Raw genomic sequence first — 13,273 nt, 5'->3', positions numbered from 1 at the left:
GAGAAAAAGTTAGCATATGAGAAGTTTTTACAAAGTAGAAGTGATGCAAGGAGGGAAGAGTATATGGAGAAAAAGAGAGAAGTTAAGAGAGTGGTGAAGCAATGTAAAAAGAGAGCAAATGAGAGAGTGGGTGAGATGTTATCAACAAATTTTGTTGAAAATAAGAAAAAGTTTTGGAGTGAGATTAACAAGTTAAGAAAGCCTAGAGAACAAATGGATTTGTCAGTTAAAAATAGGAGAGGAGAGTTATTAAATGGAGAGTTAGAGGTATTGGGAAGATGGAAGGAATATTTTGAGGAATTGTTAAATGTTGATGAAGATAGGGAAGCTGTGATTTCGTGTATAGGGCAAGGAGGAATAACATCTTGTAGGAGTGAGGAAGAGCCAGTTGTGAGTGTGGGGGAAGTTCGTGAGGCAGTAGGTAAAATGAAAGGGGGTAAGGCAGCCGGGATTGATGGGATAAAGATAGAAATGTTAAAAGCAGGTGGGGATATAGTTTTGGAGTGGTTGGTGCAATTATTTAATAAATGTATGGAAGAGGGTAAGGTACCTAGGGATTGGCAGAGAGCATGCATAGTTCCTTTGTATAAAGGCAAAGGGGATAAAAGAGAGTGCAAAAATTATAGGGGGATAAGTCTGTTGAGTGTACCTGGTAAAGTGTATGGTAGAGTTATAATTGAAAGAATTAAGAGTAAGACGGAGAATAGGATAGCAGATGAACAAGGAGGCTTTAGGAAAGGTAGGGGGTGTGTGGACCAGGTGTTTACAGTGAAACATATAAGTGAACAGTATTTAGATAAGGCTAAAGAGGTCTTTGTGGCATTTATGGATTTGGAAAAGGCGTATGACAGGGTGGATAGGGGGGCAATGTGGCAGATGTTGCAAGTGTATGGTGTAGGAGGTAGGTTACTGAAAGCAGTGAAGAGTTTTTACGAGGATAGTGAGGCTCAAGTTAGAGTATGTAGGAAAGAGGGAAATTTTTTCCCAGTAAAAGTAGGCCTTAGACAAGGATGTGTGATGTCACCGTGGTTGTTTAATATATTTATAGATGGGGTTGTAAGAGAAGTAAATGCGAGGGTCTTGGCAAGAGGCGTGGAGTTAAAAGATAAAGAATCACACACAAAGTGGGAGTTGTCACAGCTGCTCTTTGCTGATGACACTGTGCTCTTGGGAGATTCTGAAGAGAAGTTGCAGAGATTGGTGGATGAATTTGGTAGGGTGTGCAAAAGAAGAAAATTAAAGGTGAATACAGGAAAGAGTAAGGTTATGAGGATAACAAAAAGATTAGGTGATGAAAGATTGAATATCAGATTGGAGGGAGAGAGTATGGAGGAGGTGAACGTATTCAGATATTTGGGAGTGGACGTGTCAGCGGATGGGTCTATGAAAGATGAGGTGAATCATAGAATTGATGAGGGAAAAAGAGTGAGTGGTGCACTTAGGAGTCTGTGGAGACAAAGAACTTTGTCCTTGGAGGCAAAGAGGGGAATGTATGAGAGTATAGTTTTACCAACGCTCTTATATGGGTGTGAAGCGTGGGTGATGAATGTTGCAGCGAGGAGAAGGCTGGAGGCAGTGGAGATGTCATGTCTGAGGGCAATGTGTGGTGTGAATATAATGCAGAGAATTCGTAGTTTGGAAGTTAGGAGGAGGTGCGGGATTACCAAAACTGTTGTCCAGAGGGCTGAGGAAGGGTTGTTGAGGTGGTTCGGACATGTAGAGAGAATGGAGCGAAACAGAATGACTTCAAGAGTGTATCAGTCTGTAGTGGAAGGAAGGCGGGGTAGGGGTCGGCCTAGGAAGGGTTGGAGGGAGGGGGTAAAGGAGGTTTTGTGTGCGAGGGGCTTGGACTTCCAGCAGGCATGCGTGAGCGTGTTTGATAGGAGTGAATGGAGACAAATGGTTTTTAATACTTGACGTGCTGTTGGAGTGTGAGCAAAGTAACATTTATGAAGGGATTCAGGGAAACCGGCAGGCCGGACTTGAGTCCTGGAGATGGGAAGTACAGTGCCTGCACTCTGAAGGAGGGGTGTTAATGTTGCAGTTTAAAAACTGTAGTGTAAAGCACCCTTCTGGCAAGACAGTGATGGAGTGAATGATGGTGAAAGTTTTTCTTTTTCGGGCCACCCTGCCTTGGTGGGAATCGGCCGGTGTGATAATAAAAAAAAATAAACGTCTTTGCTTCTATGACGGTACTCGGGAGTTTGTTCCACTCATCCACAACTCTATTACCAAACCAGTGCTTTCCTATATCCTTCCTGAGTCTGGATTTTTCCAACTTAAAACCATTGCTGCGAGTCCTGTCTTGGCTAGATATTTTTAGCATGCTATTTACATCCCCTTTATTTATTCCTGTTTTCCACTTATTAGTATTATTATTATTATTATTATTATTATTATTATTATTATTATTATTATGAAAGGTTGTGTAGTAAACCTGTTGCTGTCAAAAAGTCAAAGAGGAAGTCTGTGTCAAAAGTGGGGCCGTCAGCGAGGAGGGAAGATAAAATAAGGGTGTTAGAGCGGTGACGACGTCGGAGGTAAATTCTGTGTGCTCGCTGATAAACAGGACAGTCCAATAGAATATGAGAAACTGAAACTGGAATCTGACACTTCTCACAGAGTGGAACTGGGTGCCTCTCCATTGGATACCCATGAGCGAAACGTGTGTGTCCGATGCGAGAGAGAGCGTAGTCTCCCAACCACTACATCAGTGATAAGAAGACCAAGATCCTAAACTCGGCTTGATAGAATGCAATTTCTTAGAAATCGACTCAGCCCTACTTTGTTGCTAATGGTTGCGAAGGAGGTCAGAGATACAGCAAAACAGTCTGAGAATAGAATACTTCTATATTAAACCCGAAGGTCCTGTAACGCTGACCGCGCAGCAGTCAACTCGTTGCCTTGAACATCAACATGACCAGGGACGATTACCATGTTTTTGCTAGAAATCCGGCGCAACCAGAGTTGTAATAATGTTGGTAGAATTACCGACAATATGTAAAGTAAAAGGACACAAGTGCAACTAATGTGACATTTTTATTGTTAGTTGCACTTGTGTCGTTTTACTTCGCAACCAAAGTTGTATACGAAGAACTAGAAGATGAAGCGTATTAAACATTTAATTGCTTGCGATGCACTAAAGGAGTTTGAGACCACAAACGGTGAGGTAGACCTGGACACAATGCGAATAATTGCTTTGAGAATTACATATAGTTCAGCTGAGATTATTATTATTATTAAGAAAAAGAAGCACAGTTCAGCTGTGAAAATGCTAGCTGAGGCTAATAAATGACCTTGCACAACACTATCTGGGAAGAAAGCTGAATAGCCGACATCATCAGAGGATTTAGAACCTTCAGTGTAAACTGCAACGGCATGAGAATGAGACCGAAATTGGTCGAGAAAAAGGAAGCGAGAAGCATCTATAGGTATTTGAGCTTCCGCGCACCGCAGTGGAGAAGAACAGACATGAACTGTCGGAACCTTCCAGGAGGAAAGAGAAAAGTTAGATGCTGGATGAACATATAAAGGGGACAAATGAAGAGAAGCCAAAAGCCAGTGAAGACGACGAAAAAAGGGACATAGTAAACAGGGGCACGAACAAATAATGGACCTGTACTAATGCTTGTTACTATCCTGTGTTTAGAAGGATCGTGAAGGTCATGAGAGAGGACAAAATAATGGAGGCAATGGACATCACGTCGATCTTTAAAGAATGGAATATTCGTTTCTGCATATAGGCTCTCGACAGGGAAGGAACGAAAAGCCCCTAGATATAAACGTCAATTCATTATGATGAATGGAAACAAGAAAGAGTTGCAGGAGAGGCCACAGAATATATCTGGTGAACATAGTCTTCTTTCGATAAAATTATGACTTAGTGGAGTCGAAGAAGAGTTCCACTATCCGCCCACCACGAAAGATGAGCGAGGGTTTTAAGGAGGTTCAGTCGGAATGGCAAATTGCTTTCAGAGAGGTAATGAGGTTTCCAGGAGAACAGGCGATCAAACAGAAGGCCGAGAAATCTGACCGTATCACGTTCAGCGATTCCAGAGCCATACAGGTACAATGGAGCACCATAGACAACAGACCCTCTGGTGAAAATAATTTCGTGCATTTTGGCACCAGAAAATTTAAATCAATGAGTAGTGACCTAATGGAAAACGCGGTTGACAGCATCCTGGAGTGAGGCTGCTACCAGGCGAGAGTCAGCACCTGCAGAGGATAGAGTAATGTGATGACCGAAATTTAGACGAGAGAACAGAGGTCAGATCATTTATAACTAGTAGAAAAAGAGGGGTGCTAAGGGCACATCCCTGAAAGACACCTTCAGCTTGGACAAAATCCAGGGGAAGCAAATTATAAACCCGAACACGGAAACATCACTCAGAAAAGAAGTTTATAAGGAAAAGTGGCGCACTGCCTCGGAGGCCTAAGGAATGAGCTTGGACCAAGATGTTATATTTCTATGTAGTGTCATGCCTTTTCAAGATCAATGAACACTGCGATAAGTGAGTGGTTACTAGCAAAGGCATTTTGAAATCTAAGCAGACTAAGGAGTCAATGGTGGAACGACCTTTACGAAAGCTAAATTGTCTATCGTGTCCCAAAATGACACACTAAGGTTCCATCGACTTGCAAATTGCACTGGAAAGAACAATGGGACGATAGTGTGCGGCATCATGGACCGAAGTAAACTTTTTATGAAAGGCAGAACAATGGCAGATTTTCACAGCTGGGGAAGACCTTGGTAGCAAATAAGATTAAAAAGACGTAAGAGGACTGCGAGGGCTGACGGATGTAAATGTTGAAGCATTCCGATGTGAATGCCATCATCAGCCCCTTGAAAATGTGTTCAACAATGTATTTATACTATTAATGAAGCTTATTGAATAAGGAAAACATTTAGGTATAAAGGTACCTAATTATTGCACAGGTCTTATTTATCTGTTTATCAATTATGTACACTGAGAGCATAGTTTAAACCCAGTTCCTGGTATTAAAATAATCACAGTTTTGTTGTAAAGGCGAATTGTGATCACAAATTATGTACAGCACATAACTCATAAACCTAATGAAGTAAAAGCTTTATCTTGGGTGTGTTAGACTCGGCAGGTTGGGAGCGACACGGTGTCTTGGGTTGGATTCATCGCCACTCCCAAAGAGAACGGCGCCGTGTTGACGTGTACAGCGGTGTCGTCTACACTGTCAAACCCTCCCGTCTCCACAAACACAACACTCAATGTAACACGTAAGTAATACCATTATTATTGTTATTTGTAGTAGTAATAGTAGTAGTAGTAGTAGTAGTCTTAGTAGTAGTAGTAGTAGTAGTAATAGCAGTGGTGGTAGGCAGTAGGTAGTGGTAGGCAGCAGTAGGTAGGCGGTGGTGGCAGGTGGTAGTGGCCGCAGGTGGTGGTAGCATGGTAGTGGCGGTGAGTAGGTAGGTAGCAGGTAGCAGTAGGTGCAGTAGCAGTATGCAGTAGGACAGCAGCACGTAGCAGCAGTAGCAGGCAGTGGCAGTAGTGGCAGCAGCAGGTAGTAGCCGCAGCAGGTAGTAGCAAGGTGGCGGCTGGCTGGCTGGTAGCAGCAGGCAGGCGCAAGCATGGTGGTAGGCAGCAGGCAGGTGACGTAGCAGTAGTAATAGTAGTAGTAGTAGCAGTAGTAATAGTAGTAGTAGTAGTAGTAGCAGTTATCCCCCAATGTGAATACCTATTGCAGTTGTCTTTTCATTTTTTGTCAAAGTTGGAGTGATGTGATAATTTAAGATCACCGTCTCTCATCAAATAATTTAAGATCACCGTCTATCATCAAATAATTTAAGATCACCGTCTCTCATCAAATAATTTAAGATCACCGTCTCTCATCAAATAATTTAAGATCACCGTCTCTCATCAAATAATTTAAGATCACCGTCTCTCATCAAATAATTTAAGATCACCGTCTCTCATCAAATAATTTAAGATCACCGTCTCTCATCAAATAATTTAAGATCACCGTCTCTCATCAAATAATTTAAGATCACCGTCTCTCATCAAATAATTTAAGATCACCGTCTCTCATCAAATAATTTAAGATTACCGTCTCTCATCAAATAATTTAAGATCACCGTCTCTCATCAAATAATTTAAGATCACCGTCTCTCATCAAATAATTTAAGATCACCGTCTCTCATCAAATAATTTAAGATCACCGTCTCTCATCAAATAATTTAAGATCACCGTCTCTCATCAAATAATTTAAGATCACCGTCTCTCATCAAATAATTTAAGATCACCGTCTCTCATCAAATAATTTAAGATCACTGTCTCTCATCAAATAATTTAAGATCACCGTCTCTCATCAAATAATTTAAGATCACTGTCTCTCATCAAATAATTTAAGATCACCGTCTCTCATCAAATAATTTAAGATCACCGTCTCTCATCAAATAATTTAAGATCACCGTCTCTCATCAAATAATTTAAGATTACCGTCTCTCATCAAATAATTTAAGATCACCGTCTCTCATCAAATAATTTAAGATCACCGTCTCTCATCACATAATTTAAGATCACCATCTCTCATCAAATAATTTAAGATCACCGTCTCTCATCAAATAATTTAAGATCACCGTTTCTCATCAAATAATTTAAGATCACCGTCTCTCATCAAATAATTTAAGATCACCGTCTCTCATCAAATAATTTAAGATTACCGTCTCTCATCAAATAATTTAAGATCACCGTCTCTCATCAAATAATTTAAGATTACCGTCTCTCATCAAATAATTTAAGATCACCGTCTCTCATCAAATAATTTAAGATCACCGTCTCTCATCAAATAATTTAAGATCACCATCTCTCATCAAATAATTTAAGATCACCGTCTCTCATCAAATAATTTAAGATCACCGTCTCTCATCAAATAATTTAAGATCACCGTCTCTCATCAAATAATTTAAGATCGCCGTCTCTCATCAAATAATTTAAGATCACCATCTCTCATCAAATAATTTAAGATCACCGTCTCTCATCAAATAATTTAAGATCACCGTTTCTCATCAAATAATTTAAGATCACCGTCTCTCATCAAATAATTTAAGATCACCGTTTCTCATCAAATAATTTAAGATCACCGTCTCTCATCAAATAATTTAAGTTCACCGTTTCTCATCAAATTCTTATATTACAAATAAGAGTTCAGAATATTTTTGAGCTGTGTAAGTGTCATTTCACCAATTTAAATAAACAAATGGTTATAATGGTTTGTGTTCTATTATGAATACCATTTCTGATCAGCTCTCTATCCTGGATGCATCGTAAACCAGAGTTTTTTTTTCCATGCAATAAGTTTCCATCACCATCAAACTCTTAATAGGGAAGTTATGTATGTATAAAAATCGGTTTTCAGTTTATTGTGAGGTTAAGATTTCGGATTGTTGTAACAAATTCAAGATTTTGATGTTAAAAGTGACCTAACCATTTTTTGACTCGTCTATATAATTCTGATTTCAAAAATGGCAGTTACCCAAACACAACATTTCGTCATAATAATAAGAATTCGATTCATATATATAATTATTCTGTTTATTTTCCATAATGAATAAACGAGAATATTCAAAACAAAGCAACAACCAGAAATACGGAAAATAACAATACAAATATATGAAGAACTAAATAAAATTGCAAGAAATTTTCAAGTCTTTAAAGAAATTAATCCTTGCTCATGTTAGGACAGGATCTGACATGTTCCGGCAACCCATTTCACTGTTGATAATACGAACACAGGTACAGTGTGTCTTATGCCCAAAAATGTAGATATACACCATTTCCTTGGCAAATTAAATAGCTTAGCCCATTCTATAAACTTTACTGTTGAGTTTGAAGAAAATAACTCATTGCCTTTTCTAGATGTTTTAATTATTAAGGGTAATAATGAATTCAAATTTAAAATTTACAGAAAACCTACAAATAACTGTTCACATGTCCACTATTATTCTTCGCATCAAGATAGAGTTAAACTGTCTGCTTTCTCATCAATGTTTTTGAGAGTTTTACGAATTTGTAGTCCAGAGTTCATAGATGACGAAATATCCAAAATTTACGAAATAGGTAATGATTTGAAATACCCAAAAAATGTAATTGATAAATCTTTTAAAGCTGCTAGAAATACTTTTTACAATCCAAAAAGGGGCAACCAGCCTTATTCAACTAAAAATATGTTGGTTCTCCCTTACCGTGAAAACATGATTGATATGCCTTCTCTTCTCAAGACTTTTAACATTAAAGTTGCATTCAAAAATCTTGATACAGTAAAAAACTTTTGATAAAGAATTCCCCCCAAAATGCTAATGGATGTGTCTAAAAGATTCCTTGTAAAATTTGCGATAAAGTTTATTACAGTCAAACTGGTAAAAATCTCGAACTTAGATTAAAACAACATAAATATAGCATTAGAACTGGACAAGATTCCAATGCTCTATTTATTCATGTAAGAGATTTTAACCATCCAATTGATTTTCAAAAAGTTGAGAAAGTTGTATCAAGCAAGTCCATGGTCGACACAAATATATAATGAATCTTGCTTCATAAAAAGCAGTTTTGACAATAATATGAATATTTCCTTTGGTTTATATAAATTAGATCCATTCATAATTAATAGAATTTGGGAAGAATTTAATAATACACTGGACAAATAATAATTTTTTTAAATTTCTTATTTCTTGGGTAGAATAGTTTGTTGGTGGGTTGTGTGAAGGACCTGTCTAGTTGGGCCAGCGGGCCTGTTGCAGTGTTCCCTTTCTTATGAGTCGCGCATCAGGTGTTTCATTGTTGTGGGATCTGATAGTGAGGTTTTGGCTAGACCCCTTATATCTCCTTCCTTTGAAGCTTTACTTTCATAGTTCCTTGATAATGTGAGCAGTCACGAAAGCGCTTGGAATTTCTCTAGTCTTTCACAGTGGTTGTTTTGCATATGTATATATATATATATATATATATATATATATATATATATATAGGATGGGGTCCACCTCTGGTGTAAATTGTGGGACCCATAGCCTCGGAGAAGTGGATAAAAAGGCTTCAAGGAAGAATATTTGGATTTCTTCCTGAAGCCATTTGAATATTCCACTTCCCCTACCACCCCATCTATATATATATATATATATATATGTCGTGCCGAATATGTAAAACTGGCCAATTAGCAAGAACTCATTTAAAATTAAGTCCTTTCTAAAATTTTCTCTTATACGTTTAAAGATATATTTTTTCCATTAATGTTAATGTAAAAAATTTTAATTTTGCTCCAAAAGAATTTACCTAACCTTATTGCAACAAGAACAATTTATTTTAGCCTAACGCAACTAAATATGTTTTAGATTTGTTTACAATAATTTAATACTAAACAAACACAGTGAAATATATTTTTTTTCTTTAGGTTCAGAATGATTTTGGCGAAATTATTGCATACACAAATTTTCACTTGTCCTATATGGCAAGATGAGCGTTGCTATTTAAGCCAAGATCGCAAGTTCTGCCTATTCGGCACGACATATATATATATATATATATATATATATATATATATATATATATATATATATATATATATATATATATATATATATATATATATATATATATATATATATATATATATATATATATATATATATATATATATATATATATATATATATATATGTATATATATATATATATATATATATATATATATATATATGTATATATATGTATATATATATATATATATATATATATATATATATGTGTATATATATATATATGTGTATATATATATATATATATATATATTTTTTTTTTTTTTTTTTTTTTTTTTTTTTTTTTTTTTTTTTTTTATCACACCGGCCGATTCCCACCACGGCAGGGTGGCCCGAAAAAGAAAAACTTTCACCATCAGTCACTCCATCACTGTCTTGCCAGAAGGGTGCTTTACACTACAGTTTTTAAACTGCAACATTAACACCCCTCCTTCAGAGTGCAGGCACTGTACTTCCCATCTCCAGGACTCAAGTCCGGCCTGCCGGTTTCCCTGAATCCCTTCATAAATGTTACTTTGCTCACACTCCAACAGCACGTCAAGTATTAAAAACCATTTGTCTCCATTCACTCCTATCAAACACGCTCAAGCATGCCTGCTGGAAGTCCAAGCCCCTCGCACACAAAACCTCCTTTACCCCCTCCCTCCAACCCTTCCTAGGCCGACCCCTACCCCGCCTTCCTTCCACTACAGACTGATACACTCTTGAAGTCATTCTGTTTCGCTCCATTCTCTCTACATGTCCGAACCACCTCAACAACCCTTCCTCAGCCCTCTGGACAACAGTTTTGGTAATCCCGCACCTCCTCCTAACTTCCAAACTACGAATTCTCTGCATTATATTCACACCACACATTGCCCTCAGACATGACATCTCCACTGCCTCCAGCCTTCTCCTCGCTGCAACATTCATCACCCACGCTTCACACCCATATAAGAGCGTTGGTAAAACTATACTCTCATACATTCCCCTCTTTGCCTCCAAGGACAAAGTTCTTTGTCTCCACAGACTCCTAAGTGCACCACTCACTCTTTTTCCCTCATCAATTCTATGATTCACCTCATCTTTCATAGACCCATCCGCTGACACGTCCACTCCCAAATATCTGAATACGTTCACCTCCTCCATACTCTCTCCCTCCAATCTGATATTCAATCTTTCATCACCTAATCTTTTTGTTATCCTCATAACCTTACTCTTTCCTGTATTCACCTTTAATTTTCTTCTTTTGCACACCCTACCAAATTCATCCACCAATCTCTGCAACTTCTCTTCAGAATCTCCCAAGAGCACAGTGTCATCAGCAAAGAGCAGCTGTGACAACTCCCACTTTGTGTGTGATTCTTTATCTTTTAACTCCACGCCTCTTGCCAAGACCCTCGCATTTACTTCTCTTACAACCCCATCTATAAATATATTAAACAACCACGGTGACATCACACATCCTTGTCTAAGGCCTACTTTTACTGGGAAAAAATTTCCCTCTTTCCTACATACTCTAACTTGAGCCTCACTATCCTCGTAAAAACTCTTCACTGCTTTCAGTAACCTACCTCCTACACCATACACTTGCAACATCTGCCACATTGCCCCCCTATCCACCCTGTCATACGCCTTTTCCAAATCCATAAATGCCACAAAGACCTCTTTAGCCTTATCTAAATACTGTTCACTTATATGTTTCACTGTAAACACCTGGTCCACACACCCCCTACCTTTCCTAAAGCCTCCTTGTTCATCTGCTATCCTATTCTCCGTCTTACTCTTAATTCTTTCAATTATAACTCTACCATACACTTTACCAGGTACACTCAACAGACTTATCCCCCTATAATTTTTGCACTCTCTTTTATCCCCTTTGCCTTTATACAAAGGAACTATGCATGCTCTCTGCCAATCCCTAGGTACCTTACCCTCTTCCATACATTTATTAAACAATTGCACCAACCACTCCAAAACTATATCCCCACCTGCTTTTAACATTTCTATCTTTATCCCATCAATCCCGGCTGCCTTACCCCCTTTCATTTTACCTACTGCCTCACGAACTTCCCCCACACTCACAACTGGCTCTTCCTCACTCCTACAAGATGTTATTCCTCCTTGCCCTATACACGAAATCACAGCTTCCCTATCTTCATCAACATTTAACAATTCCTCAAAATATTCCTTCCATCTTCCCAATACCTCTAACTCTCCATTTAATAACTCTCCTCTCCTATTTTTAACTGACAAATCCATTTGTTCTCTAGGCTTTCTTAACTTGTTAATCTCACTCCAAAACTTTTTCTTATTTTCAACAAAATTTGTTGATAACATCTCACCCACTCTCTCATTTGCTCTCTTTTTACATTGCTTCACCACTCTCTTAACCTCTCTCTTTTTCTCCATATACTCTTCCCTCCTTGCATCACTTCTACTTTGTAAAAACTTCTCATATGCTAACTTTTTCTCCCTTACTACTCTCTTTACATCATCATTCCACCAATCGCTCCTCTTCCCTCCTGCACCCACTTTCCTGTAACCACAAACTTCTGCTGAACACTCTAACACTACATTTTTAAACCTACCCCATACCTCTTCGACCCCATTGCCTATGCTCTCATTAGCCCATCTATCCTCCAATAGCTGTTTATATCTTACCCTAACTGCCTCCTCTTTTAGTTTATAAACCTTCACCTCTCTCTTCCCTGATGCTTCTATTCTCCTTGTATCCCATCTACCTTTTACTCTCAGTGTAGCTACAACTAGAAAGTGATCTGATATATCTGTGGCCCCTCTATAAACATGTACATCCTGAAGTCTACTCAACAGTCTTTTATCTACCAATACATAATCCAACAAACTACTGTCATTTCGCCCTACATCATATCGTGTATACTTATTTATCCTCTTTTTCTTAAAATATGTATTACCTATAACTAAACCCCTTTCTATACAAAGTTCAATCAAAGGGCTCCCATTATCATTTACACCTGGCACCCCAAACTTACCTACCACACCCTCTCTAAAAGTTTCTCCTACTTTAGCATTCAAGTCCCCTACCACAATTACTCTCTCACTTGGTTCAAAGGCTCCTATACATTCACTTAACATCTCCCAAAATCTCTCTCTCTCCTCTGCATTCCTCTCTTCTCCAGGTGCATACACGCTTATTATGACCCACTTCTCGCATCCAACCTTTACTTTAATCCACATAATTCTTGAATTTACACATTCATATTCTCTTTTCTCCTTCCATAACTGATCATTTAACATTACTGCTACCCCTTCCTTTGCTCTAACTCTCTCAGATACTCCAGATTTAATCCCATTTATTTCCCCCCACTGAAACTCTCCTACCCCCTTCAGCTTTGTTTCGCTTAGGGCCAGGACATCCAACTTCTTTTCATTCATAACATCAGCAATCATCTGTTTCTTGTCATCCGCACTACATCCACGCACATTTAAGCAACCCAGTTTTATAAAGTTTTTCTTCTTCTCTTTTTTAGTAATTGTATACAGGAGAAGGGGTTACTAGCCCATTGCTCCCGGCATTTTAGTCGCCTCATACGACACGCATGGCTTACGGAGGAAAGATTCTTTTCCACTTCCCCATGGACAATAGAAGAAATAAAAAAGAACAAGAGCTATTTAGAAAAAGGAGAAAAACCTAGATGTATGTATATATATATATGCATGTGCGTGTCTGTGAAGTGTGACCAA

General features: G+C 38.2%; 1 protein-coding gene across 1 annotated transcript in view; it reads left to right on the top strand.

Annotated features, from left to right (window-relative positions):
* LOC128698835 (nephrin-like) overlaps positions 1–13,273 on the top strand; it is an 829,595-nt gene that overhangs the window by 603,951 nt on the left and 212,371 nt on the right. The window contains exon 7 of the mRNA XM_070097658.1: positions 5,110–5,254. Within this exon, the coding sequence (XP_069953759.1) occupies positions 5,110–5,254 (145 nt within the window). The remainder of the gene's footprint in view (positions 1–5,109; positions 5,255–13,273) is intronic.

This window comes from Cherax quadricarinatus, chromosome 59 (genome assembly GCF_038502225.1).
Source record: "Cherax quadricarinatus isolate ZL_2023a chromosome 59, ASM3850222v1, whole genome shotgun sequence".
NCBI lineage: Eukaryota > Metazoa > Arthropoda > Malacostraca > Decapoda > Parastacidae > Cherax > Cherax quadricarinatus.
This window is presented reverse-complemented; position numbering and strand designations above follow the sequence as displayed.